General features: G+C 38.5%; 1 protein-coding gene and 1 pseudogene across 13 annotated transcripts in view; both read right to left on the reverse strand.

Moving 5' to 3' along the window:
* ELF2 (E74 like ETS transcription factor 2) overlaps positions 1 to 24,594 on the reverse strand; it is a 118,888-nt gene that overhangs the window by 50,530 nt on the left and 43,764 nt on the right. For 8 of the 13 annotated variants that reach the window (XM_055384715.2, XM_019025688.4, XM_055384717.2 and 5 more), the window contains one exon: positions 16,333 to 16,498. The exons of 2 other annotated variants lie outside the window; for them this stretch is intronic. In XM_055384715.2, the coding sequence (XP_055240690.1) occupies positions 16,333 to 16,498 (166 nt within the window). Of the gene's footprint in view, positions 1 to 7,609; positions 7,769 to 16,332; positions 16,499 to 24,594 lie in introns of all 13 variants that reach the window. 3 more of the 13 variants (XM_063705551.1, XM_063705549.1, XM_019025693.4) reach the window with 2 other exon arrangements.
* On the reverse strand, positions 5,681 to 7,502 carry LOC115934303 (protein phosphatase 1 regulatory subunit 14B-like; annotated as a pseudogene).

The raw sequence follows: 24,594 nt of genomic DNA on the forward strand, positions 1-24,594 counted from the left end.
TCATGGAAAGTATCTTCTGCCAAAGATACTAGGTTATCTCCCTGAAAAAGCCCTCATATACCTTAAGGAGAGCACAGTAAACAAGCATCATTGCCACAAATAACCTGCTGGTATAAATCTAACTTTATTTTTTTTTTTCAGGAAGATGCTTCAATAACTTCAAAAAGTAAAGCTAACAACATTTTAGTTTCTTGGTCCAACAATTATTTCTGGTCACTAATGTAAGACAACTTGGGGTCTGGCCAGTACTCCTAACCCACAGTATTTAACTGTCTGATTTACAAAATTAAAAAATTAAAACCTAGTTGAGAAAAATGCACTACCATGGCATGAGACAAGCAGCATTAAGAAGCAGCAGACTTAATGAGGTAAAAGGCTAAATATAATACAGTTTATTAAATGAGAATTTTAGTCCCTTGGCTATTTATGACTGTGCCAAAGTAGTACTAACAAGCCAGGTGGTCCTGCTCTAAAGGTATAAGGGTGTTCTATAAGACATTTAGTCTTAAGAGATAATCTCTTAAAAGAGATACCTCTTCTTTAGAATCACATTTGCATATTAAAACATCTGAGAAGTCTTCCTGTAAAGAAATCTGTTTAATTTTCCTTCACCCAGCATTTTCTAAACTTATTTAATCAAAAACCCATTTTTCGCAGCCATAAAAAAGAATGAAATCGTGTCCTTTGTAGCAACATGGAACAGCCGGAGGCTAACGCACAGACAAAAACCCAAATATCACACTTACAAGTGGGAGCTAAATTTTGGGTTCACACAATACATAAAGATGGGAATAACAGTCACTGGGGATTCCAAAATGAGGGAGGGAGGAACAGAGGGAGGGAGAAGGGAGCAAGGATATTTTTAAAACTTCCCACGTGTACTGTGTTCACTATCTGAGTGATGGGATCAATAGAAGCCCAAACCTCAGAATCATGCAGTATACTCTCGTAACAAACCTGCACATGTACCCCCTGAATCTAAAATAAAAAGAAACGTTAAAAAATATTTTTGTGTTATAATTAATATTGTATATTAGAAATCGCTTTGAAAAAGAATGCTATTTTTTGATGTAAGCATCTTCTAAGTACTAGCCATATCAACTAATCAGAAAAACTTTTAAGAAATTTACACTCAAAGCTATGTCTGTGCTATTGGTGTAAAAGAAGAAAAAACTACCTAATCACAATAACAAGATTAAGACTCTTTAAGTGGCAAAATAAGATAAAGCTGCTGACCATAGCAGAGCACATGCTCTGAGGTCCTGGTCCTTCCCCCAAAACAATATGATGGGCTTACATCACATTTTCTTGCCCAGTTCCTGTTGTGACCAAAGACAGACATCTGTAAGGCAGCTATCCAGGGACAAAATGTTTGAGAATGGCCATGGAATAAAACTAACTAAAGATAAAACCTGGGTACTAAAAAAAAAAACTAATCTTTGTTTCATGAAACACCTTTCTAATCCGGAGACTGAACTGACAACCATATCACAGACAATCATATTTTTTCATGCTTTTATAGAATGAAGTTATTAAAAAACAGCATCTCAGAATTGAAAATTATAAAGAAACCTAGTTTGAATACCTACCTGACACTTGAATTCTCTTTACAATATCCCTAAGTGGCATTCTAGTTCATGCTTTAAAATCTCCAGTTGTAAAGATACTCACAACCTCTCATTCCATCTTAAACAACTGCACTGCTTAGGAGCTATGATTTGAATCTTTATCTAAATCCCTATAAAAATGAGAACTTGTCACTAATAGGCCAACCTACTCCAAAACAATTGTTGTTAAACTAAAAGATCACTTCTTTTTGGCAATTAAAAAACACACATATCTGGAATCTTCCATACTTCTATTGTAAATATTCTATTATATCATTAATAAACAGGATAGTAATTATCTTAAGGAAGAAGGAAAGGGGAAAATTAAATTGGGGAACATAAGATGTATTTAAATTAACACTGCTGCCAATATTTTATTAATTTTAGTAGTACATACTTATTAGTTGAATTTTTCAGTTTTTTTGAATATTCTAAATATTGTGTATTACATTTTTAAAAAAGAAAGAAAATCCATTATAAAGCCCTTTGATATATATTTAGTTGCAAAGGCTCAAATCATAGCTCTTCTGTATATAATTCTCTTTATGGTATCTACTATGACACCTAAGGCCTAGAACACTGTCGATGATGCCAGTGGAAATAAAAACCAGCAGTTGTTTGTATGCAGCGCTGAAAATACAGGTAGAGTTTCAAGATAACTTTTACTCATAAGTTAGTCCTCAAAGACATCAAGACCAAAAGAAATATATTAACTTATGCTGTCTAGTCCAAATGATCAAAATGATACACTTTTTTTTTTTTTTTTTTTTTTTTTTTTGGAGACAGGGTCTTGCTTGTTTGCCCAGGCTGGAGCAGTGGCGCCATCACAGCTCAATGCAACCTTGAACTCCTGGGACTGCAAGGAGTAGCTGGGACTACAGGTCCATGCCACCATACCAGCCTTTTTTTTTTTTTTTGTACAGACAAGGTCTCAATATAAAATAATATTCCTATTACACAATTGACTTAAAGGCCACCAGCCTAGATAAATACCTAACAAATTCAACAAATAGGCATGGCATTCAATCAGGACTCACTGTTTTGAGTCTCGCCCAGGTCCTGGAAAAACCCAAAAGTTTACACAAATGGGCATGGACAATGGATAAGAGACAATGATTCCTCCTCCTGAAACAGCACCGTACAAAGCACCTATCTTGTTAACTCCAAAAAGAAAGGCTGGCTGAGCAACTATTTTAATGTCTACTACTTTTAGCTTAGTGTAGGCAATGAGCATACCTATACCCCAAATCTGGAGAGGTAGACAACTTAGTGGAAGGTGAAAAAGAACAGTTAGCTAGATATCAGGGAGCTATGAATGAGAAACCAGGAGTTCAGACTTTAAGTAATTCTTTGACTGTCCTATTCCTTTTTTCATTTACAGCACTTACTATTTTGAAAAAAACTAAATTTGTATTTTTCAAAACTGCTCAAAACTTTTAAAAGGCTCCTCACTGCCCTTTAGACTTATCTGATCCAAGAAACAGATACAAAGCTTTAAAAGCCCTCAGCAATAAGATTTTTTTCTATTTTGCCTCTTACACCTCATTTTAATCCCCTTTCTTTCTCATAATTCATATCTAGCCCTACTGAATCTCTTTCAGCAACTCAAATAAGCCTTGTTTTTCTTCCTCCAGACTTTCAACCTTGCTATTCTCTGCCTGAATAATTACTTCAGATGTCACATCCTCAGGAAGGCATTCTCCTGCTGTTTACTCCCATAAACTTTTAATTAATCCTATCATAATTCTCATCACATTTTATCATAATAACATGTTTAATAAATTGTTCATCTTCTACACATAGCTGAAAGCCTGGTGAGGGCAAAGAAAGAGTCTTGTTTACCACAAGATATTCAGCTCTGAGGCTGGGACATTGCAGGTCCTCAGTAAGCACTGACAGATGGCTGAATGGATGTATGGATTTGCCTAGGGATATGTGTTAAAGCATTCGTATTTGTACATCTAAGAAAATCTTAAAAACTATCTCTACTTGGCAACACTTGTAACCTTGTTTGCTACTCATTTAAAATTCTATATAATCCACAGTTAGCCTTCTCCTCAGTCTGAATTAATAAAATTGTATTATTTAGATACACTGTTGTATAGCAAAATTTTTTTTAAATTTTTTAGTATTTATTGATCATTCTTGGGTGTTTCTCGGAGATGTATAGCAAAATTAAAAGTTAACTAGTGTTTCTTTAAAAAGTCTCTCTGAATCACTTGAACCAGGAGGCGGAAGTTTCAGGGAGCCGGAATTGCACCACTGCACTCCAGCCTGAGTGACCGAACAAGACTCCGTATCAAAAAAGATAAATAAAAAAATTTTTTTAAGTCTCTCTGAATACAAAGGAATGAATGGCTACTAGTTTCCAAAGTCAAACAAATATCTTTTAATGATCTATCGTCTAGATATGCTTTTCTTTCCTTTTACATAAAACAGATGTTTCTTGGTATACAAACATCATTTAAAATCATTCCTTTTCATCTAGGCAAGGTAGCTCATGCCTATAATCCCAGCACTGTGGGAGGCCAAGGTGGGAGAATTGCTTGAGCCCAGTAGTATGAGACCAGCCTGGGCAACATACTGAGATCTTGTCTCTGCAAATAATAAAAAAGTTAGCTGAGTGTCGTGGCATTTGCCTGTAGTCCCAGCTACTAGGGAGGCTAAGGTGGGAGGAGCACTAGAGCCGGGACAGTCAAGGCTCCAGTGAGCCATGATCATACCACTGCACTCCAGCCTGGGTGACAAAGAGAGACCCTGTCTCAAAATAAAATAAAACTGGCTGAGTGCAGTGGCCCACGCCTGTAATCCCAGCACTCTGGGAGGGCACGGTGGTGGGTGCCTGTAATCCCAACTACTAGGGAGGCTGAGGCAGGAGAATCACTTGAATCTGGGAGGCAGAGTTTGCAGTGAGCCAAGATCGTTCCACTGCACTCCAGTCTTGGTGACAGAGACCCTGTCTCAAAAAAAAATTGGCCGAGCGCAATGGCTCATGCCTGTAATCCCAGTACCTTGGGAGACCAAGGAGGACAGATCAAGTCACTTGATGTCAGGAGTTTGAGACCAGCCTGGCCAACATGGTGAAACCCCGTCTCTACTAAAAATACAAAAATCAGCTGGGCCTGGTGGTGGGCACCTGTAATCCCAGCTACTCAGGATGCTGAGGCAGGAGAATCGCTTGAACCCGGGAGGCAGAGGTTGCAGTGAGCCAAGACTGCGCCAGTACACTCCAGCCTGGACAACAGAGAAAGACCATGTCTCCAAAAAAAAAAAAAAAAATTAAAAGTAAATAAAATCATTCCTTTTCATTTCTGCTTTATTAATTGACAGAGTAGGTCTTTGCTTTTGGCCACTATTTTCTCCTTCACATAATTAATAATCTGTAAAACATATATTCAAGTGCACTAAAAATCGTGCTATTTTAACGAGCCCTTAAAGGATCCTGTTTTTAAATGACAGCTTAAAAAGCAGAAGCTTCATTTCATTTTCTTTTTAGATCTCAAAGTTATACTAATTAAGTGATATTCAATTAGGATAACACTCTATTGAAGTAAATATGTCATATTAAAATAGATTTTCTTTTTCTATAATTTGATACCTTATGGTTATTTTGTATAATTTTAAACAATATGGTTATATGATTTTTTTACTTAAATATCCTCTCTTAAAAGACATCAAAGAATTTAGAGGCCGGGCATGGTTGCTCACGCCTGTAATCCCAGCACTTTGGGAGGCCAAGGCAGGCAGATCATGAGGTCAGGAGTGAAACCCCATCTCTACTAAAAATCAAAAATTAGCCAGGTGTGGTGGTGCGCGCCTGTAATCTCAGCTACTCAGGAGGCTGAGGCAGGAGAATCGCTTGAACCCGGGAGGTTGCAGTGAGCTGAGATCGCGCCACTGCACTCCAGCCTGGCAACACAGCGAGACTTCAGTCTCACACACACACACAAAAAAAATTTAGAGAGCATGCTCAGCAATGACATGGATTTCTCTCTCTTTTTTTTTTTTTTGCACCAAAGGCGTGTCCTAGCTTTATTAAAGGGCCTGCGCCGCAGACTCAATATAAAAACACAAAAAGTCCCATCAGTTTAATAACAATAAAAAACCCCAAAAGTGGAAAACTGAGGGGGCAGGGGAAGAGACCCCTGGGCCAGGGGCACGAGGAGCCCTGCTCATGGCACCAGGCCTGGCCGCAGGGTCCCCCGGTATTGCTGTTGCTACGAGGTTGGGGGGCAGCGATTGTCCTGTGGGAGCCGCCGTTCTCCTGGGTCGGGGACCCTCACTTCTTCTGGGGTGTGCTCAGCTTCTGCATGCCCCGGATCTTGTCCAGCAGGCCAGAAATGAAGGCCTCTGTGGGTTTGTAACAGTCAACCAGCAGCTCCTTGACCCTGGCATCCCGGGCATCGTCACTCTCCATGTCCAGGAGCTCATCCACGTCAATCTCCAGTTCTGGTATCTCCTCTTCCTGGCAGTCGTAGAGGCGCGTGAGCTGCTCCAGGATCCACTCCTCTAGGTTGAGGCGCTTCCGTAGCTCCTTGCGGTCATACTTGACGGTGACCTTCCCTTGGCGCCTCACTGGGCCCTCATCGTCCGCGCCGCCCGGGCCCTCTCCTGCGGCCCCGGGGGGGGGCTCTGAAAGTAGACGCGTGGTCCTGGGCCGCCACTGCCCCGGCCGGGGCCGCCAACGCCGCGCCCCCCGCGGTGCCGCTGTCCGCCGTGGCGGCCGCCGGGGCCACGTACGCGCGTCCGGCCCCTCCCTGCGCCACCGCCTCCGGGACGCCCGCCGGCCGGCTCGGGTTAGCTCGCCGGCTCCGCTCCACAGCGAGGGCGGCGGCGGGGGCGCCCGGGGGCAGCTGCAGCATGCGGAGCCCCCGGGCCTGGCCTGGCCGCGCCCCCTGACATGGATTTCTATACCACAACTCACCTCCATTTTTCACAGGCCTCATATTTTAATGTTTAATTCCCAGTAAATGAGAGTTTCAAGAAAGATTCATAATTGCAAATCATATTTCATTAATCCTAAGATACACATTTTTTCACATTTGACATCTCTGAAATCAGTACCTATCTTAAAGTTGATAGTCTCTTAAAGTTTATATTTGGCAGCATTTTTTCCTTTAGTGGTATAAAAATAATGCTTCTTACCATTGATAGCATCTCAGGCTAAATGGAATAGTTTTTTGTTGTTGTTGTTTTTGTTTTGTTTTGTTTTGTTTTTTGAGACGGAGTCTGTCTGTTGTCCAGGCTGGAGTGCAGTGGCGCCATCTCAGTTCACTGCAACCTCCACCTCCTGGGTTCAAGGGATTCTCTTGCCTCAGCCTCCCCAGTTGCTGGGATTACAGGCGTCCACCACCACTCCTGGCTAATTTCTTGTATTTTTTAGTACAGATGGGGTTTTGCCAAGTTGGCCAGGCTGGTCTTGAACTCCTGACCTCGGCTTCCCAAAGTGCTGGGATTACAGGCTTGAGCCACTATACCTGGCTGATAGTTATTAAAGTATTAAAATTTTTTATCTAATAATACTGTCTGATCTAAATCACAGTACAATTACAATTCAAACAATTCTAGAGTAAAAGCTAAATGAACTTAAGATTCACATTTTACCATTTTAGAAAACTTAGGGCTAGGCTAACCTCAAGAAAATAAATAATTGGGGGAAAAAACACTTATTAAAAATTTAGGAAAAGATGTAGATTAGAAGCAAAAACAACAGAAATGACAAAAAAAAATGACTTAAAGACGTTCAGTCAATAGTAGCTTCCAAGAAAGTAGAGGCATGAAATTGCCCCAGAGCTTTATCTATAAAAAGAAACAAATATTAAGAATATGGCAAGGGATAATTCAGCAAACTATCTTGAAGGAAAAATATTATCGTATTACTTCTCCTTCCTTAAGGAGGAATCATTGTAACCCTTTAAACAAAAATATGGTAAAGGTAGATGAAATAATTTTAATGAAATATAAAATTATAAACATTCTTAATAAATTAAAAACCAACCTACCAGCATTGTCTTCCTTCTGGCTCAATCTGTTTCACCTTCAGGTAATCCTAGGATAGGGGCTCGTTTTCAGATCCCCAGTTTTTCATGTCGATCTTCTACCTCCCTGTGGCAACAATATTTTCTAATTAAAGGAGTCCTTTTGTGCCACAGGGAGGATTTCTGATGGTATAACAAATACAAAAGTTATGACAGCTCATCATGAAGTCAAATTAGTCCTGAGATTCTTCAAGAAAGAAATTTGGCTCCTTATCTTATTTTTCATGAAGGAAATCTGGTTTTATTTTTTAAACTGCATTTTAAAAACCTAAACTTTCATTTTTATTTTTAAAAAGCACTGCTTTCTCATTGAATTATATAAAAATTCTCATCATCCATCTTTTCAACTAATGTTTAAACACAATTTTGTTGATCACTAAAAATGGTTTAAGTTTTCTTGATAATTAATAAGACTAAATGTTAATGTCTTGATACGTGGTTAAGGAGCAAAGTCCTGTCCCCAGTGATCAGAAGACAGAAGTAGGAAGCTACCAACCAGACCACCTGACAGCCAATGTTTATTAAAATTAGCAAAGATTAATCAGTCTGCTTGTATTATATAATATTTTACGATTAAAATGCATTTTTTAAAAGACTAAAAGGAAATGTTTTTTTAAAAAGCAACAATCATTGTCTCCTTGTTGGTAAGATTAGGGGTGATGATTTTCAGTTTGCTTATTCTTTGCAATACTTTCCAATTTTTTCCATTAAGCATGTATTATTGCTTTTAAGAAAAAAATCAGGCCTGTAATCCCAGTACTTTGGGAGGCTGAGGCAGGCAGATCGCATGAGGCCAGGAGTTCGAGATCAGCCTGTACAACAAGGAGAAACCCCGTCTCTATCAAAAACACAAAAATTAGCCACATAGGTGTGGCGAGTGCCTGTAATCCCAGCTACTGAGGAGACTGAGGCACAAGAATTGCTTGAACCCAAGAGGCAGAGGTTGCAGTGCCACTGCACTCTAGCCTAGGCAAGAGAGTGAGCCGGCACAGTGGCTCACGCCTGTAATCCCAGCACTTTGGGAGGCCGAAGCAGGCAGATCACAAGGTCAAGAGATCAAGACCATCCTGGCCAACCAACATGGTGAAACCCCGTCTCTACTAAAAATACAAAAATTAGCTGGGCATAGTGGCACACACCTGTAGTCCCAGCCACTTGGGAGGCTGAGGCAGGAGAATCACTTGAACCCGGGAGGCGGAGGTTGCAGTGAGCCGAGATCGCACCACCGCACTCCAGCCTGGGTGACAGAGTGAGACTCCACCTCAAAAAAAAAAAAAAAAAAGAAAGAAAAATCAAATTATTAGATATAAGCAAGAATGATGGACACCAACTGTGATTTTTAAAATGAGACTTAAGTATGACTTTACATAGATGGTTCTTGATTATACTACAATACTAACTCAGAACTCAATCTGTTTCCATTTGTATTTTCCAGCTAGTTATTATATGTTCAACAGTATATTTAACAAAAGAAAAAAGTATGGTCTCCGTCTTCAAGGTGCTTATACACTCACTGGGAAAACAATGGGAGTACATACAACAAAAATAATATAAGCAATAATAGATAAAAATAATAAAATAATACAAGAAAGTACCTATATCCAGATGGTATAACAGATCAGGTAAGGGGATGTTTATTGTAGACCACAATCATTGTGGAAATCTTCATGTAGTTGGGCCTTAAAAGATGGCTAATACCTACCTGAGCACATTATAGATAGGAGGAAACTGTCTTTGAGCAAACACTCAGAAGCATAAATACTACAATCCATGCAAAGGTCAACAAGAAAAATAACTAGGAAAATACAGTGTTTCAGCAGATAAGGCAGCCAGATTATGAAGGATTACTTCTGGATGATTCTATGGGTCACTGAATTTGACAGAAGAGTGGCCACCGAAATCTGATAAAGAGCTTCAGTAGAATGATAAATGGAGATGCCAGAGCACAATAATCAAGGAAGGAATGACAAGGAAAAAGTATAAACTGAAGGTATAAAGCATTTGTTTTTTTTTTTTAAGTGGAAGCAAAAGGAAGGAGAAAACAAGAGACATAAACAAAGTTAAACAAATATTCCATTCTAATGTATAAAAGTCCTGTCCATACTTGAAGTCACAGGGAAGGTGCTAATGAAGTTAAAGAAACTCTGTCACAAGCACTGTGCTTTATGTATTTATTTTATGTAATCTTCACAACCCTGAATTCCTGTTTTCTGACAGTGAAACACTCTTTTGAAAAGGTTAAATACTGCCAAGTAAGTGATAAAGGGGAAATCTGAAATCAGAACTAACTAACCCAAGTCAATATTCTTCCCTTTCCTACTAAAGAGAGCTACTTAAAGGGCAAAAAAAAAAAAAAAAAAAAAACTCAGAAATAGTCACCCAGGATTTTCTATCATATTTGACTACTCTTTGATTCTTCTCCACTCTTTAAAATGTAAACATTCTCTAAGGTTAATTCCTTAATTCTATGTCCTTTGTTCTCCATCACAGACAGACAAATATAGAATTTACGTATCTTCTTCCTTGGGAAAAATCTCTGAAATACGTTTCCCCTTGGAAATTTATTTCCACGGCTTTAAATGAGGATGATTCCCAAATCAGTTTCTCCCTGACCTTTCTTTACTAAGCTTTAGTTGTACTAGATATCTTCCATTTGCCCCTCCAGATTTATTCTCCACCCTTCTTCACCTTGCTCTCTGTCCCTGGAGACTGACTTCATCAACGGGATTCCTATGGCTTCAGACTGAGTTTGGTCAATGGTGTACCTTAGCAGGATATTATTGGGAAGAGGTATTGCCCTCCAGCTAGCTGTGTCCTTTGATCAAAGGTTTCAGAATCTCCCAAGGTGACTCCCTGTTCAGGGCTCTATTCTTCAGGATTCTGGTCACCCTTCCTTCCCCTTGGCCCATGAGCCAAAGGACAGAAACAGCAATTATTGCTAGGTCTGCAGTACTGCCCTGTCTCTTAACGGGTAACTTATATTTGCCTACATATTTGTAACTAGCCCTTTATTAAAACATTCCTTAAATTATCCTAATTTTAGCATGCCATCTCTTTTGTGATGGGACCTTGACTACACATTTGTGCATCTTTTTTGTTTATCTGATTGTTTGTTTTTGAGATGGAGTTTCTGTTGCCCAGGCTGGAGTGCAGTGGCATGATCTCAGCTCACTGCAACCTCCACCTCCCGGTTCAGGCAATTCTCTTGCCTCAGCCTCCCGAGTAGCTGGGATTACAGGCGTGCACCACCACACCCAGCTAATTTTTGTATTTTTAGTAGAGATGGGGTTTCACCACATTGGGCAGGCTGCTCTCGAACTTCTGACCTTAAGTGATCCGCCTGCCTTGGCCTCCCAAAGTGCTGGGATTACAGGCATGAGCCACTGCACTCGGCCACATTTGTGCATCTTTAAATACCTAAATATTCATCTTTAAAGTTCTGCTTCAACTCAAAATCATCATGACTATTACCAAACTTATCTGCTTCACCAGTCTTGCCTTCCTCAAATCATATGTGCTACTATCACCATGACCAAGCGTCAAAAAGCAGAATATTTTACCCTAACTGTGCCTCTCCCCTTATACGTCATGTAAGATAATATATAGTAATATGGTTTATACAAGCCCTTTCTGTTCCTGTTGCTACTACCTCGTTTTAATATTTCTCAAGCCATCCTTCAACTCATACTACAACAGCTAGTCTTCCTGTCTCATCTTTCCCCCTACAATTAATCCTATATCCAACTGAAATACTAATTGCATGGTACTTTCTTTTTAGAGACATGGCTCACTCTGTCACTCGGGCTGGAGCGCAGTGGTACTACGATCATAGCTCACCTGTAACCTCAAACTCTAATCTCAAAGGATTCTCTGGCCTCAGACTCTCAAGTAGCTAGGACTACAGGTGCACGCCACCATACCCAGCTAATTTTTAAATTTTTTTTTTAAGAGATGGAGTCTCACTATGTTGCCCAGGCTGGTCTTGAATTCCTGGCCTCAAGAGATCCTCCCGCCTCTGCCTCTGCCTCCCAAGGTACTGGACCCCTAGTATTTCCTACTTAAAACCTTCCAAATCTTTCTGCTTCCTTATGAGCCTAATTACTAACTCTTGAGATTTAATTCACAATCTAGTCATAGCTCTTAATGAAATCTCCTGCCAATGTCTTATTTACTCAAGATCTTCTGAACAAGTATTGAATTTCAATAGTCTACCCATTTATTAATTATATTTCCCTCAGTTTACAATGCATTTCACCTACCTCCTATTTGTCCACCTAGATCCTATCTTGTGTCCTTTACTTTCTCTAAAACATTCCCTAATCCTGTAAATTGAACTTTCCTCTTCAGAAAATTCCTTTGAATTTGTAAATAACGCTCATTTGACTATTGACTGCTTTGTATTTTGAATATAACACAGATTTTTTTTATCTCCACAACTAAATTGCCCCTGAAAAGAAACATGTTGAAAACAGTGCCTTGCACATAACAAATGCAGACATAACCTGCTCTCACAAACTAAACTGGAAAGTTAAAGGGATAAATATAGTAACAAGTATTTGTTAAGGTGAAAAATGAAGAAGCAAATCCTAGACAGCTCAGTCGTCTTAGTCCAGTCTTTTTTTTTTTTTTTTTTTGAGATGCAGTCTCGCTGTGTCGCCCAAGCTGCAGTGCAGTGGGATGATCTCATCTCACTGTAACCTCCGCCTACCGGGTTCAAGCGATTCTCCTGCCTCAGCCTCCTGAGTGGCTAGGATTACAGGCATGCGCCACCATGCCTGGCTAATTTTTTGTATTTTTAGTAGAGATGGGGTTTCACCATGTTGGTCAGGCTGGTCTCGAACTCCTGACCTCGTGATTCACCCGCCTTGGCCTCCGAAAGTGCTGGGATTACAGGTGTGAACCACCATGCCCAGCCTAGTCCGGTCTTAAAAGATTTCTATCAACACTTATTTATTATTGAGTTCATTGGTATAAACGTGGTGCTTGTTAAATGGTAATTTGTAACAACCTTTTAAATTTATATTATATATAATTTTTATAATTTTTTAAAGTGAACATAAAAACTGTACTTTCAAACTCCTGTAGGGAATCCAAAAAACTCCTTCCCTCCCCTCATTCACGATACCAGTCTATCCAGCAGGCCCCTAGAACTGATGGAGTCTGCAGCCACTGGGTAAGATATGTTATACCTGCCAGAGTCAAGACCACCCTTCACCTATATTTCATCACTCTTCCTCAAAGTCTCTTTATAATTACTAATCTGCCATTGTTATCACAAGCAATTTACTATATGTTTAGATGAATATGCCTATTTTTAAAGTTTCAAAATATATTTGGTTTCTCCTATACAATTTAAGAGAACATCAGTATTACACATAAGCTCTGTGAGGGAAACGTAGACTGTTAATCTACAAAAAGGAGAAACAAACAGCTCGTAATTCCTACTAACAAAAGAGAAATTCTTTTATATACAAAATAATAAAGATGGCTACATGCAAATCATAATATGATTTTAGTACTCCAACACAAATGACAATAGAACACTGTTTATGATATGGACACATACATATGGGTATTTAGGAATAAAAGGGAAAAAACACTCCAATGAGAACATGCAGAGAACTGTCAGAACAAGCCAATAAATATAACATCTTTTAGACTGACATAATCTGAATTATAATGTAGGAACATTCCGCGAAGTTTTCCTAGACATACACAGGGAAGTATTCTATACAGATCTCAATTCCCCCAATTCACCAAATAAAATCTGCTATCTTATAAGCATTCCTTTTCTTCCCAGTCAGCTTCTTCTTTAAAACCTACATGTATCTGTAATCTGAGTTTCAATTTTACATTATAAGAAAGGAACCTAATCCTAATTCACTACCTAAAAGGAAATATGCATACCAATCTTTATTCATTTGTATATGCCCTAGATGTCAGAAGAATGAAAACTTATTCAGATTTTAACTCATTTAAAAACACATTTGATTCTTTTTTTAGTTTTTGTTTTGTTTTGTTTTGTTTTGTTTTGTTTTGTTTGAGACAGAGTCTCGCTATGTCCCCCAGGCTGGAGTGCAGTAGCACTATCTTGGTTCACCACAACCTCCACCTCCTGAGTTCAAGCGAGTCTCCTGCCTCAGCCTCCCAAGTATCTGGGACTACAGACGCATGCCACCACGCCCAGCTAATTTTTTGTATTTTTAGTAGAGATGGGATTTCGTCGTGTTAGCCAGGATGGTCTCGATCTCTTGACTTCGTGATCCACCCACCTCGGCCTCCCAAAGTGCTGGGATCACAGGTGTGAGCTACCACGCTCGGCCTGATTCTTAACAGAAACAATATTAAGCTCAGATTAGCTGACTTGAAAACTAATCTATGAATATTAACAATCTTTATAAAGTTACATTAAAATCCATGAGCCAGGCTGGGCACGCTGGCTTGTGCCTATAATCCCAGCACTTTGGGAGGCCGAGGCGGGCAGATCACGAAGTCAAGAAATCGAGACCATCCTGGCCAACATGGTGAAACCCCGTCTCTACTAAAAAATACAAAAATTAGCTGGGCGTGGTGGTGTGCGCCTGTAGTCCCAGCTACTGGGGAGGCTGAGGCAGGAGAATCATTTGAACCCAGGAGGCAGGGGTTACAGTGAGCCGAGATTGCACCACTGCACTTCAGCCTGGCGACAGAGCGAGACTGTCTCAAAAAAAAAAAAAAAAATCCATGAGCCAGGATGGAACATGTACAATGAATTTTTGAGGTACTTTTATACCATTTTAGAATAATATAAGTAATATGCTTACATTTTCTTTTTGTGTTAAAGTAAATTTTAAAATTATCAAATATTCAAAAACCACTTACAGAAAAAACAAATCACAAAAGTAACTGTTATTTTACCTAGACTTCCCATATCCTCCTTTTCACAATCACTAATATCTCTGCCCAGCAAATGATATCATTACCCTCAGAGTTCAAGAAGACTAAGAAAATAAAATCCCTTAAGTAGATTACATTCGCTTCCTATTCTGAATTGGTTTTACCTGAATTAATCTAAATTAATAAAACATTTACAGTCAATTATACCAATAATAAGATTCGACCAATCTGCTCTGGTATTTTAATGTGATAAACATCCTAATTTACTAACTTATGCAAATTTGGTGCTATAGTTTTTATCTTTTTTAAAGTTTCCAATTTGCTATCAAAATCATAGTTTTCCTTATTTTTTGACCAAAACATCATCCAGAAATTTCAAACAGGTTCTACTTTTTTCCATTCAACTTAAGCTACCATACTTGTTTCTTCTATTAGTGTTCTGTTTAGTTATGCTCTTGTAATAAAATCAGTTACAATATATAATCCAAAACATCATCCTACAAAATACTTTTAACTGTCCTACCTATCCTTTTCCTCAAGAAGAAAATTCAACTCTGCCACTATACTTCTAGCTTCAGACTGGAAAATTCTCCAAACTCTCATAAAAAGATATGCACTATATACTGTAAATCAGATACCACTCCAGACTACAGTCACGAAGCCCATATGAAGTCCTTGGATGCCTGGTTTTTTGTTTATTTGTTTAGAAATGGGGTCTTGCTATGTTGCCCAGGCTGAACTTGAGCTCCTGACCTTGAGCGAGCCACCTGCCTCAGTCTCCCAAGTAGCTGGGAGTACAGATGCACACCACCACACCCAGCTTGGCTGCCTATTTTGATAAATGAATTTTCCACTATACCTGAGGTTTGCTAGCACTGCAATCATCAGTGCTCTGAAAAGCAAGGTAACTTTCAATCCCTTAGCTCCACAAAAAATAAAATTAGAGGAAGAACAGTTTTATGCTGGAAGAGGCTAGTAGCCCTAAGGGGTACTACTGGACCTCATAAGAAGAAATGCATCACATACTCAAAATTTTAATCATGAAAGTTTCCTACATTTATAAAAATGTATCAAAATAGTAAAGAATTTTTACTAGGATTAAACAACAAGTATAATGATTCTTTTTCTCCATTAACAGCTAAAGATGATACATTTGCATGTTTATTATTATGTAAGAGTCACTACAATCCTTCTGATAAAATACTCTATTTTCTTCATAATCAATGGCAAAAACTAAAAGATTTCTCTAAGAATTATAGATACTAATCTCCAATTAAACATATAGCTATCTCACCAGAAATAGACTGAAATACTAAGATCTCTAAGAAGACAAAAAGCAAAGAGGAAACTGATAGAACACTACAAAGATGCTTCTGATATTAATGAAAAGAAATCATATTGCTCCATCAATATTAACTCAAAGAAACTCATAAATCAGTTAGAGAATGACAGAATACCATTTTTTTTTTAATTTAAAAAGCTGTCCTCATAATACTAGCCTATTGACTTGTATAAATAACAGCTAGGATTTACACTCTCAGAAAAAAAATAATAAAATAACTTTATCATTATGTGAAGCTGTAATTTTGTGCATAGAGTCCATGATATGAGACTGTTACACCTCATAGAATTATACATTAGAACTTTTATGTCTACACAAATTCCCTTAAACATAGATGTTTCACTGGTTTCCAAGCTATACTAAATAGCATTAAAAAGGTTTTTCAGTATATTTTTCATCTGGCAATAGTATTGTTGAAGCTTACAAAATGAGAAAGTTATAAATAATGAACATTTTATGAGATGTCTACCTGTTTCCACATTCTCGGTCTCAACTTCTTGTTCTTCTGCCACATCTTGCATCATATAAGTCTCATCATCATAAACCAGAACCTGGGCTGCATAGCCCTGCTCTAATCTGGCACTTGGAACTGGCTCCACAATCACTGCTGGATATTCAGAAACCTTTTCACTTTCCTATAAGAGCAAATTTAAAGAACAATCAACCTTTGTATTTACAAATTCTGGATTCACTTATAAATCCTTGAACTAATACAGTCTCGAGCAGTCCACATAATGAGTTTCAAATATTATAAATATGAATGTAAAAGCCAAAACAAGAGATGAAAAGTGCTAACTTTAATAATCCTTTCAAGTCTCAAGAGGTAAGACATAGATTAAACATTTTAAATAATCTGTGCTTTAGGATTAAGTTGGCAGATTAAAAACATGCATATAATTTCACTTAATATGAAAGCTGACTAAAACAACAGTAAAAGACTCTTTTATACCTAAACCCACAAGGACAAGAGGTGAGAGCAACAAACAAGAAGAGGTAAGAACAACAAAATCCTGGAAGACTGAAAGTGTCTGGATGAGTATTGAGTGGGTTAGCAGACCCAGCAAAGCCGAATCAGTCTGGCAGCAAAAAAAAAAAAAAAAATCTGAGAAACAACACACTGTACAGTGGAGAATCTACAGAAAGCAACACCAATTACATGCACTTTTGATTCCTAGACCTTCTCTCTCCTTCATGATGCTAAACAACCAGACCTCCTCCACCTCAGCAGAAGATAGGTTACTTTCCAGAGAGGAACAACAATAGCATCTTTGAGGCATAATAGGCACAGTTGTTAGCATCATACTCTACCCAAAATGGAGTGTCCAACTAGCTTTTTAGTCCATCACTTTTAGTCATGAACAAAAAGCCAAATATTTATATTCCACACACAGAGAAGATATTATAAAGAACAGATCACAATTCAGTAAAGAACATTTTAAAATACAAGTAAAAGAATTTTTGGAAATTAAAGATACAATAGCTGAAATGAATAAAGGCTTGGAAGATAAAATTGAGGCAATCTCCAGGAACCAGAGAAAAAAAGATAAAGCAATAGAAAACAGGAGAGAAAAGATAGCAATATTTGATGATCAACCAGTCCAGGAGGTCCACTGTCTGAATAACAGAGTTCCAAAAAAATAAATCATAAGGAAAAAACAAGAAATAAAAAGGAAAAAAAAAAGGTTTGGAAAGAAATCAACAAGAAAGAAGTAAATCAATAAAATTTTCTAAGACTGAAGGATATAAGCTACCCATCTGAAAGGACCCACCAAGTGTCTAGTCCAAAAAATTAAGGAACACATACATTGAGGCGTATCACTGTGAAATATCATAATATTGGGAACAGAAAAGATTCTACAAGCTTCTAGAAAGAAAACACAGGTAACTACGAAGAATCAGGACACAGACTTCAGTCTTCTCAACAGTCATACTAGAAGGAAGATGACAGTTGAGCAATTTCTTCAAAATTATGAAGAAAAATTACTTCCAATCTAGGATTCTTCACCCAGTCAAATCATCTTATAGAAGTAGAATAAAGATATCTTCTCAGACATGAAAGATCTCAAACATTTACCTTTCATGTTTCCTTTCTCAAGAAGATACTGGAGAACGTATCCCATCAATAAGATAGAGTGAATTTTTTAAAAAAGAGAACTATTGCAAATACAGGATAGAAGAGATCAACATAGGAGAGAAACAATGGGAATCTTCAGGAAGACTGTGAAGAGAGATTCCAGGATGCCAGCTATGCACCAGATTTAAAGGGCAACCAGTCCAAAATATAGCAGTGTGACTCCTGAGACAGCATGGTGAACTGTCATTACTAAGATAACCATTGACATTGTTCCTAAGGACAGAATGTCCAGATCAGTCTGTTCTAGATTTTTATTGACATTTGGCTTACCTTCATGTACCTACTCACTCCATCTGCCCTGCTGCCTGGATCAGCTAAGAACACATTTCACCCCCCAGATGTGTTCTGCTTTGATCTACTATGTGTTGGAGGAAGATTACCATGGGCTTAAAATAAAAGATACAGAACAGCGCTCTTCATGTGACCATATACCTCCTGAACAAATATGCAGTACCCAGCCCATACCATACTGTAGCACTGCCAGATACCAGAGCAGGATGTGCCTTACATTTCTAAAAACTCATGGCATTGCTGACTACCTGAAGACAAGCTCATGACACTCAGTGAACCTGACTATTCAGCTATCTTCTCCTGGAAGCCTTCATCTATCTATGATAATATTGCCCTTTCCTAACTCAATTAGCTTGGTAAACTATTTTTTCAAAATAAAATATTGTTTAGGACTATTTTCATAGGTGGCAAAACTATAAAGAAAAGTAAAGAAATTATAATACATAAGTCAAAACAATAGCACCTCTGGAAACAGCGCCCAGCCGGCTGTTAGTATTTCAGTGGTTCCTTCTCTTTGACCATAAAAAAGCTAAAATCATTTTGCATTAAAAAATTCAGGGTTCATGCCTGTAATCCCAGCACTTTCGGAGGCTAAGGTGGGCAGATCACTTGAGGTCAGGTGTTCGAGACCAACCTGGCCAATACAGTAAAACCCCGTCTCTACTAAAAATACAAAAATTAGCCAGGCATGGTTGCATGCGCCTGTAATCCCAGCTACTCGGGAGGCTGAGCCATGAGAATTGCTTGAACCCGGGAGGCAGAGGTTGCAGTGAGACAGGATCACGCCACTGCATTCCAACCTGGCTGACAGAATGAGACTCAGTCTCAAAAAAAAAAAAAAAAAAAATTCAGACCAGGTACACCGGCTCACACCTGTAATCCCAAAACTTTGGGAGGCCAAGGCAGGAGGACTGCTTGAGCCCAGGAGTTCAAGACCAGCCTGGGCAACATAGGGAGACCCTATTGCTACAAAAAATAAAAAATAAATATCAGCTGGGCGTTGTGGCTCTTGCCTACAGTCCTAGCTACTTGGGAGGCTGAGGCAAGAGGATTGCTTGAACCCAAGAGGTCAAGGCTGCAGTGAGCCATAATCATGCCTTTGCACTCCAGCCTGGCAACTAAGAACAAGTCTCAAAAATTAAAAAAAAAAGAAAAAAATTAAACTCTCATTTCTTTTAACTGAACTTTTAACTGATCTTTAACTGAAGGTAAAAGGCAACAAGTCCAATTAAAGAAGTTCTTTAACTGAACTTTAACTGATCGATCGAGATGTATACTTGTATACATTTCTCAAAAAAAAAGTCTAACTCCTTGACTCATCTATATATTCCTTGTAATCTATGTTCCACCACCTCACTGAAACTATTCTCTAAAAATATTTTTTTGCTTTTTTTTTTTTTTGAGACAGGGTCTAGCTCTGTCGCCCAGGTTGGAGTGCAGTGGCACAATCATGGCTCACCGCAACCTCTGCCTCCCAGGCTCAAACCATCCTCCCACCTCAGCCTCCTGAGTAGCTGGGACTACAGGCGTGTGCCACCACTCCCAGCTAATTTTTGTATTTTTGGTAGAGACAGGGTTTCACCATGTTGCCCAGGCTGGTCTTGAACTCCTGGACTCGAGCAATCCACCTGCCTCAGCCTCCCAAAGCGCTGGCATTACAAGCATGGGCCACCATACCCAGCCTCAAAATGTTAATAACGACCAAATTCTATTTCAGTTTTCAATCTCTACTGCCTCCCCGCAGATTCATACATTTATTATCACCCTCATTTAAAAAATTCATTCTTCCAACTTTCTCTACCACTCTACTTTCTTTTTTGAAATGGAGTTTCGCTCGTTGCCCAGGCTGGAGTGCAATGGTGCAATCTTGACACACTGCAACCTCTGCCTCCCAGGTTCAAGTGATTCTCCTGCCTCAGCCCCCTGAGTAGCTGGGATTACAGGCATGTGCCACCATGCCCAGCTAATTTTGTATTTTTAGTAGAGACAGGGTTTCTTCATGGTGGTCAGGCTAGTCTCAAACTCCTGACCTCAGGTGATCCGCCCGCCTCAGCCTCCCAAAGTGCTGGGATGACAGGCATGAGTGACCACCTCCGGCCTACCACTCTACTTTCAAGCGTCTCCTCTGACTCTTCTTTCATCTCCATAGACTCAAGTCTAGCCAACTTAGTGAGGTTCTATCTTCAGTGTCTCCTTTCTTTTTGCCCTATACTACCTTCTCAAGTAAGCCCACCCATTCTTATGGTTTCAAATAGCACCTCTATGGTGATAATGACTAAGTATTTGTCCTCTACTCTGACTCATCTTCTGAATTCCAAAACCAAATTTTAAACTACCAACTTTAACATCACTACAGGAATACTCAGTCAACACTTCAAGCTTAACATGTCTAAATGGCACAAATTATCTACATCTGTCCCTGTTTCCCCATTCTGTGTTCTTTAAATCTTGGTTTCTTCATATTTAAAAAAGAGATAATAATATTTCTGTCCTTTAAAGTCCCATGACTTTATATGCACAAAGTTCTTAGCATAGTATAAGTACAAAGCACAGAGTAAGTTATTCAATTAGTGACAGCTGATATTATATTTTAACAATAGAAATAGTCTTCAAATCTACTATTTGCCCTCAACTTTAGAGGGCACCGTTTCACATCACAATCAGAACTGTTTGTGTTACTTCCTTGCATAAAAAGCATTAATGACTCCCCTTTGGTCTAAAAGGAAAGTTTAACATATTAAACAATGGCTTTAACACTCTGAAATATAACCCCAACCCACCTGTCATGGGCTGAATTGTGTCCCCCAAAAAGATGAAGTTTTAACCCCTAGCTTCTGTGAATGTGACCTTATCTGGAAATAAGGTCTTTGCAGATGATCAAGTTAAGACAAGATAATTAAGATGAGCCCTAACCCAATTTGACTATGTCCTTACAAAAGGGAAATTTGGACTCTGAGACACACAAATGGGAAGGAAAACCATGGAAAGACACAGGGAGAACACCATCTACAAGCCAAGGAGTGCCTGAGGTTACCAGAAGCTAGGAGAGAGGCCTTAAAGAGATTCTCCCTCCTAGCCCTCAAAAAAAAAACAAACAACAATAAAAAAAAAAATCTATCAACACCTTGATTCCTAAATTCTGACCTCCAGAACTGTAACACAATGAATTTCTGTTGTTTAAGCAACCTAGTTTACAGTACTTTGTTACAGCAACCCCAAGAAACTTATATACCACCTTTATATCTTATTTCCCTACATTACTTAACATAAACTGATTAGTGGCATTGCTTCTAATTCCTAAATGTGAACATTTCCAAGACTTTTGCTCATGTTATTTTGTAGCCTTCACATCTGTCCAAATCCTTTTCATCTACTGAAGGCTTTTCATCAAGTTCCAGGGAATCTTCTATAATCCTCCAATCTGAATTAATTTTTCTATCCTACGTATTTATAGAACAAGTTGTTTGCCTAATATTACCACTGTTCATTGTCCCATATTATAATTATGTGTTTACATATACAACTCCTTGACTGGCTAGTAGGATATTTGAGAGCAAGAGTTATATCGTAGTCAATTTTTATATCCTCCTCAATAACACATGCTTCATATAAACTAAAGTGGCATTTAAGTACAGATATTTGTAGCTTGGCTCCAAGAATAATAAAGTCAACAAATTTTAATATTAACAGGTATTTATAAGTTCAACATTTGCTCATCTATGGAGGCAAGTAACTTCATGAGCCTTTTTTCTGCCAAATGATACAGACCAGAGGACACTGCATGCAGCTATTCAGATAATTATTGCCTTGTACTGTGTAGAAGAGTAGCTATTTTTATGGGAGAAAGGGGATGGAAGAGAAGAAACCAGGAGTCTTTGCTTAAAAATAAAATAGTAAAAAATAACACATGTACAAGGTTATTTTACTTAGCATTACTTTGCTCAAGTCACCATGGATCTTGGCACAAGCTGTCTAATTCCCTACAAGCTAGGGTGCAAATAAAAAAAATACAGGATACCCAGTTAAATTTGAATTGCAGAGAAACACTGAATAATAACTGTAAGAATGTCCCATGCAATATTTGGGACATACTTAAAGTAAAAAGTCATTTGTTGTTTATCTGAAATTCAAATTTAACTAGACATCCTGTATTTTATCTGGCAACCCTACTGTAAGTATTAACAGTGATCTCAAAAACTTCCATTTAAGGAGAGAGATTCTTAGTTTAAAGAGGCAAGACAAGTGCAATGCTGCAGTGTTTACCTAGAAAGTGCTTTTATATGCACTCAGTCATTGCTCTCCAGGTATCAGAAGTTTCCAAAGACAAGTACAATGAAATGGCTGAAAGCAGTGGTATTGTAATCCTTTTCTCAATGTACTTTAGGAATATATAGAAAGATAATAAAATTCAGGAGTATGTTAAAAGTACATAAATTTGTTCCACATTTTCTCTTTCGAGGTAGAGTAAGGTTACCTTAAAAAATCTTATCAAAACTGAAAAATGCCGTTTGGCAGGCTTTAGGGAGGACTCATCTCCCCTACCTCTCATGGTTTAACCCCAGAAACCACTCCAAATAAATACGTCACTAGAATAAATAATGGTGCACTTGCTATGCAAACCCAGTTTTAAGACAAGTCCCCTAAGCTAGATGTTCATAATGCCAAAAAAAAAAAAAAAAGAGATAGAAAACGTACACCCATACTAACAAACATCCATAGAATGAGAGACTATTCAATATCAATTAAGCAATTAAGGCAGCTAGAGCTATATACTGGCATGGAAAAATATCCAGGATACAAACAAGAGGGGGTGGAAGGAGGAGGAAAATGAGCCATAGAATAGTACTGTTGTCTGATTCCATTTATATATTTATTTAGCATATACATTTAAAAGTCTGGAAAAAATACACCTCAAATTATTAACCTGGTGAAAGAGAGGTGAGCAGACAAAAGATGGATTTTCATTTTCTCAGTATGTCTGAGTTTATTGTTTTTTTACAATGATCCTGGTAATTAAGAAGAAATATCAAAATACTTTTTTCATTTAAAAATAACAATTGGTACAAAAACCAAAAAAATAAAATAAATAAAGCCAATAACAGGTAATTTGACAACTTTAAAAAGGAATCCATTTGCAAAATATAAAACTTGTGGAAGAATATGCCTCACCAGATGAAAATCTTTTTATTTTTCTTATGAATTTTCACAAACGTAAACATCCCTGTAACTACCATCACAGTCAAGAAATAGAACATTTCCATCACCCCAGAAAGTTCCCTCATACCTAACTTTACCCGTCAATCCCCACCACATGTGCATGCACACACACACATACACGCGGACCTAGGCAACCACTGATCTACCCCTATAGATTTCTACCCCTATAGATCTGCCTTTTCTCAAATTTTACATTGAAATCAACAGTTCTCTTTTGTGTCCAACTTCTTTACTGCTGATATTTATACATATTGCTGCATGTATCAATACTTCATCTCCCTTCATTGCTGAAAATTCTATTGTACATATGTCAATTGCTTATCCATTTGCCTGTCTTCATATGGCGGTAATGCTCCTACGAACATCCTGGTCTTTTCTTCCCTTCCTTTCCGTTCCATTCCGTATTTACCTAAGAGTCAAATTATCAGATCATATGGCAACTGTACCTTTAATTTTGCAAGTACTCAACTTTCCAAAGTGGTTATATTACTTTACATATATATATATATATACACATATAAAATATGTAATTTTTTTTTTTTTGGTGGGGGAGGGAGAGACGAAGTCTTGCTCTGTCCCCAGGCTGGAGTGCAGTGGCGCAATCTCTGCTCACTGCAAGCTCCGCCTCCCGCAATCTCGGCTCATTGCAAGCTCCGCCTCCCGGGTTCACTCCACTCCTGCCTCACCCTCCCGAGTAGCTGGGACTACAGGCACCCGCCACCATGCCAGGCTAATTTTTTGTATTTTTAGTAGAGACGGGGCTTCACTGCGATAGCCAGGATGTTCTCACTCTCCTGACCTTGTGATCCGCCCGCCTCGGCTTCCGAAAATGCTGGGATTACAGGTGTGAGCCACCACGCCCAGCCTACACTCTTATGAGCAATGTATGAGAGATTTAGCTGCTCCTTATCCTTTCCAACATGTGGTATCACTCTCATCAATTTTCCTCATTCTGTTTATTTAGTAGGATCGCCTTGTGGTTTTAATTTACATTTCCCTGATAGTTAATAATATTGAGCATTTTTACATGCATTTAACGTTCCATTGATCTACATGTCTGTTGGCACACCAATAACCACACTGCCTCAA

This window comes from Gorilla gorilla, chromosome 3 (assembly GCF_029281585.2).
Source record: "Gorilla gorilla gorilla isolate KB3781 chromosome 3, NHGRI_mGorGor1-v2.1_pri, whole genome shotgun sequence".
Lineage (NCBI taxonomy): Eukaryota > Metazoa > Chordata > Mammalia > Primates > Hominidae > Gorilla > Gorilla gorilla.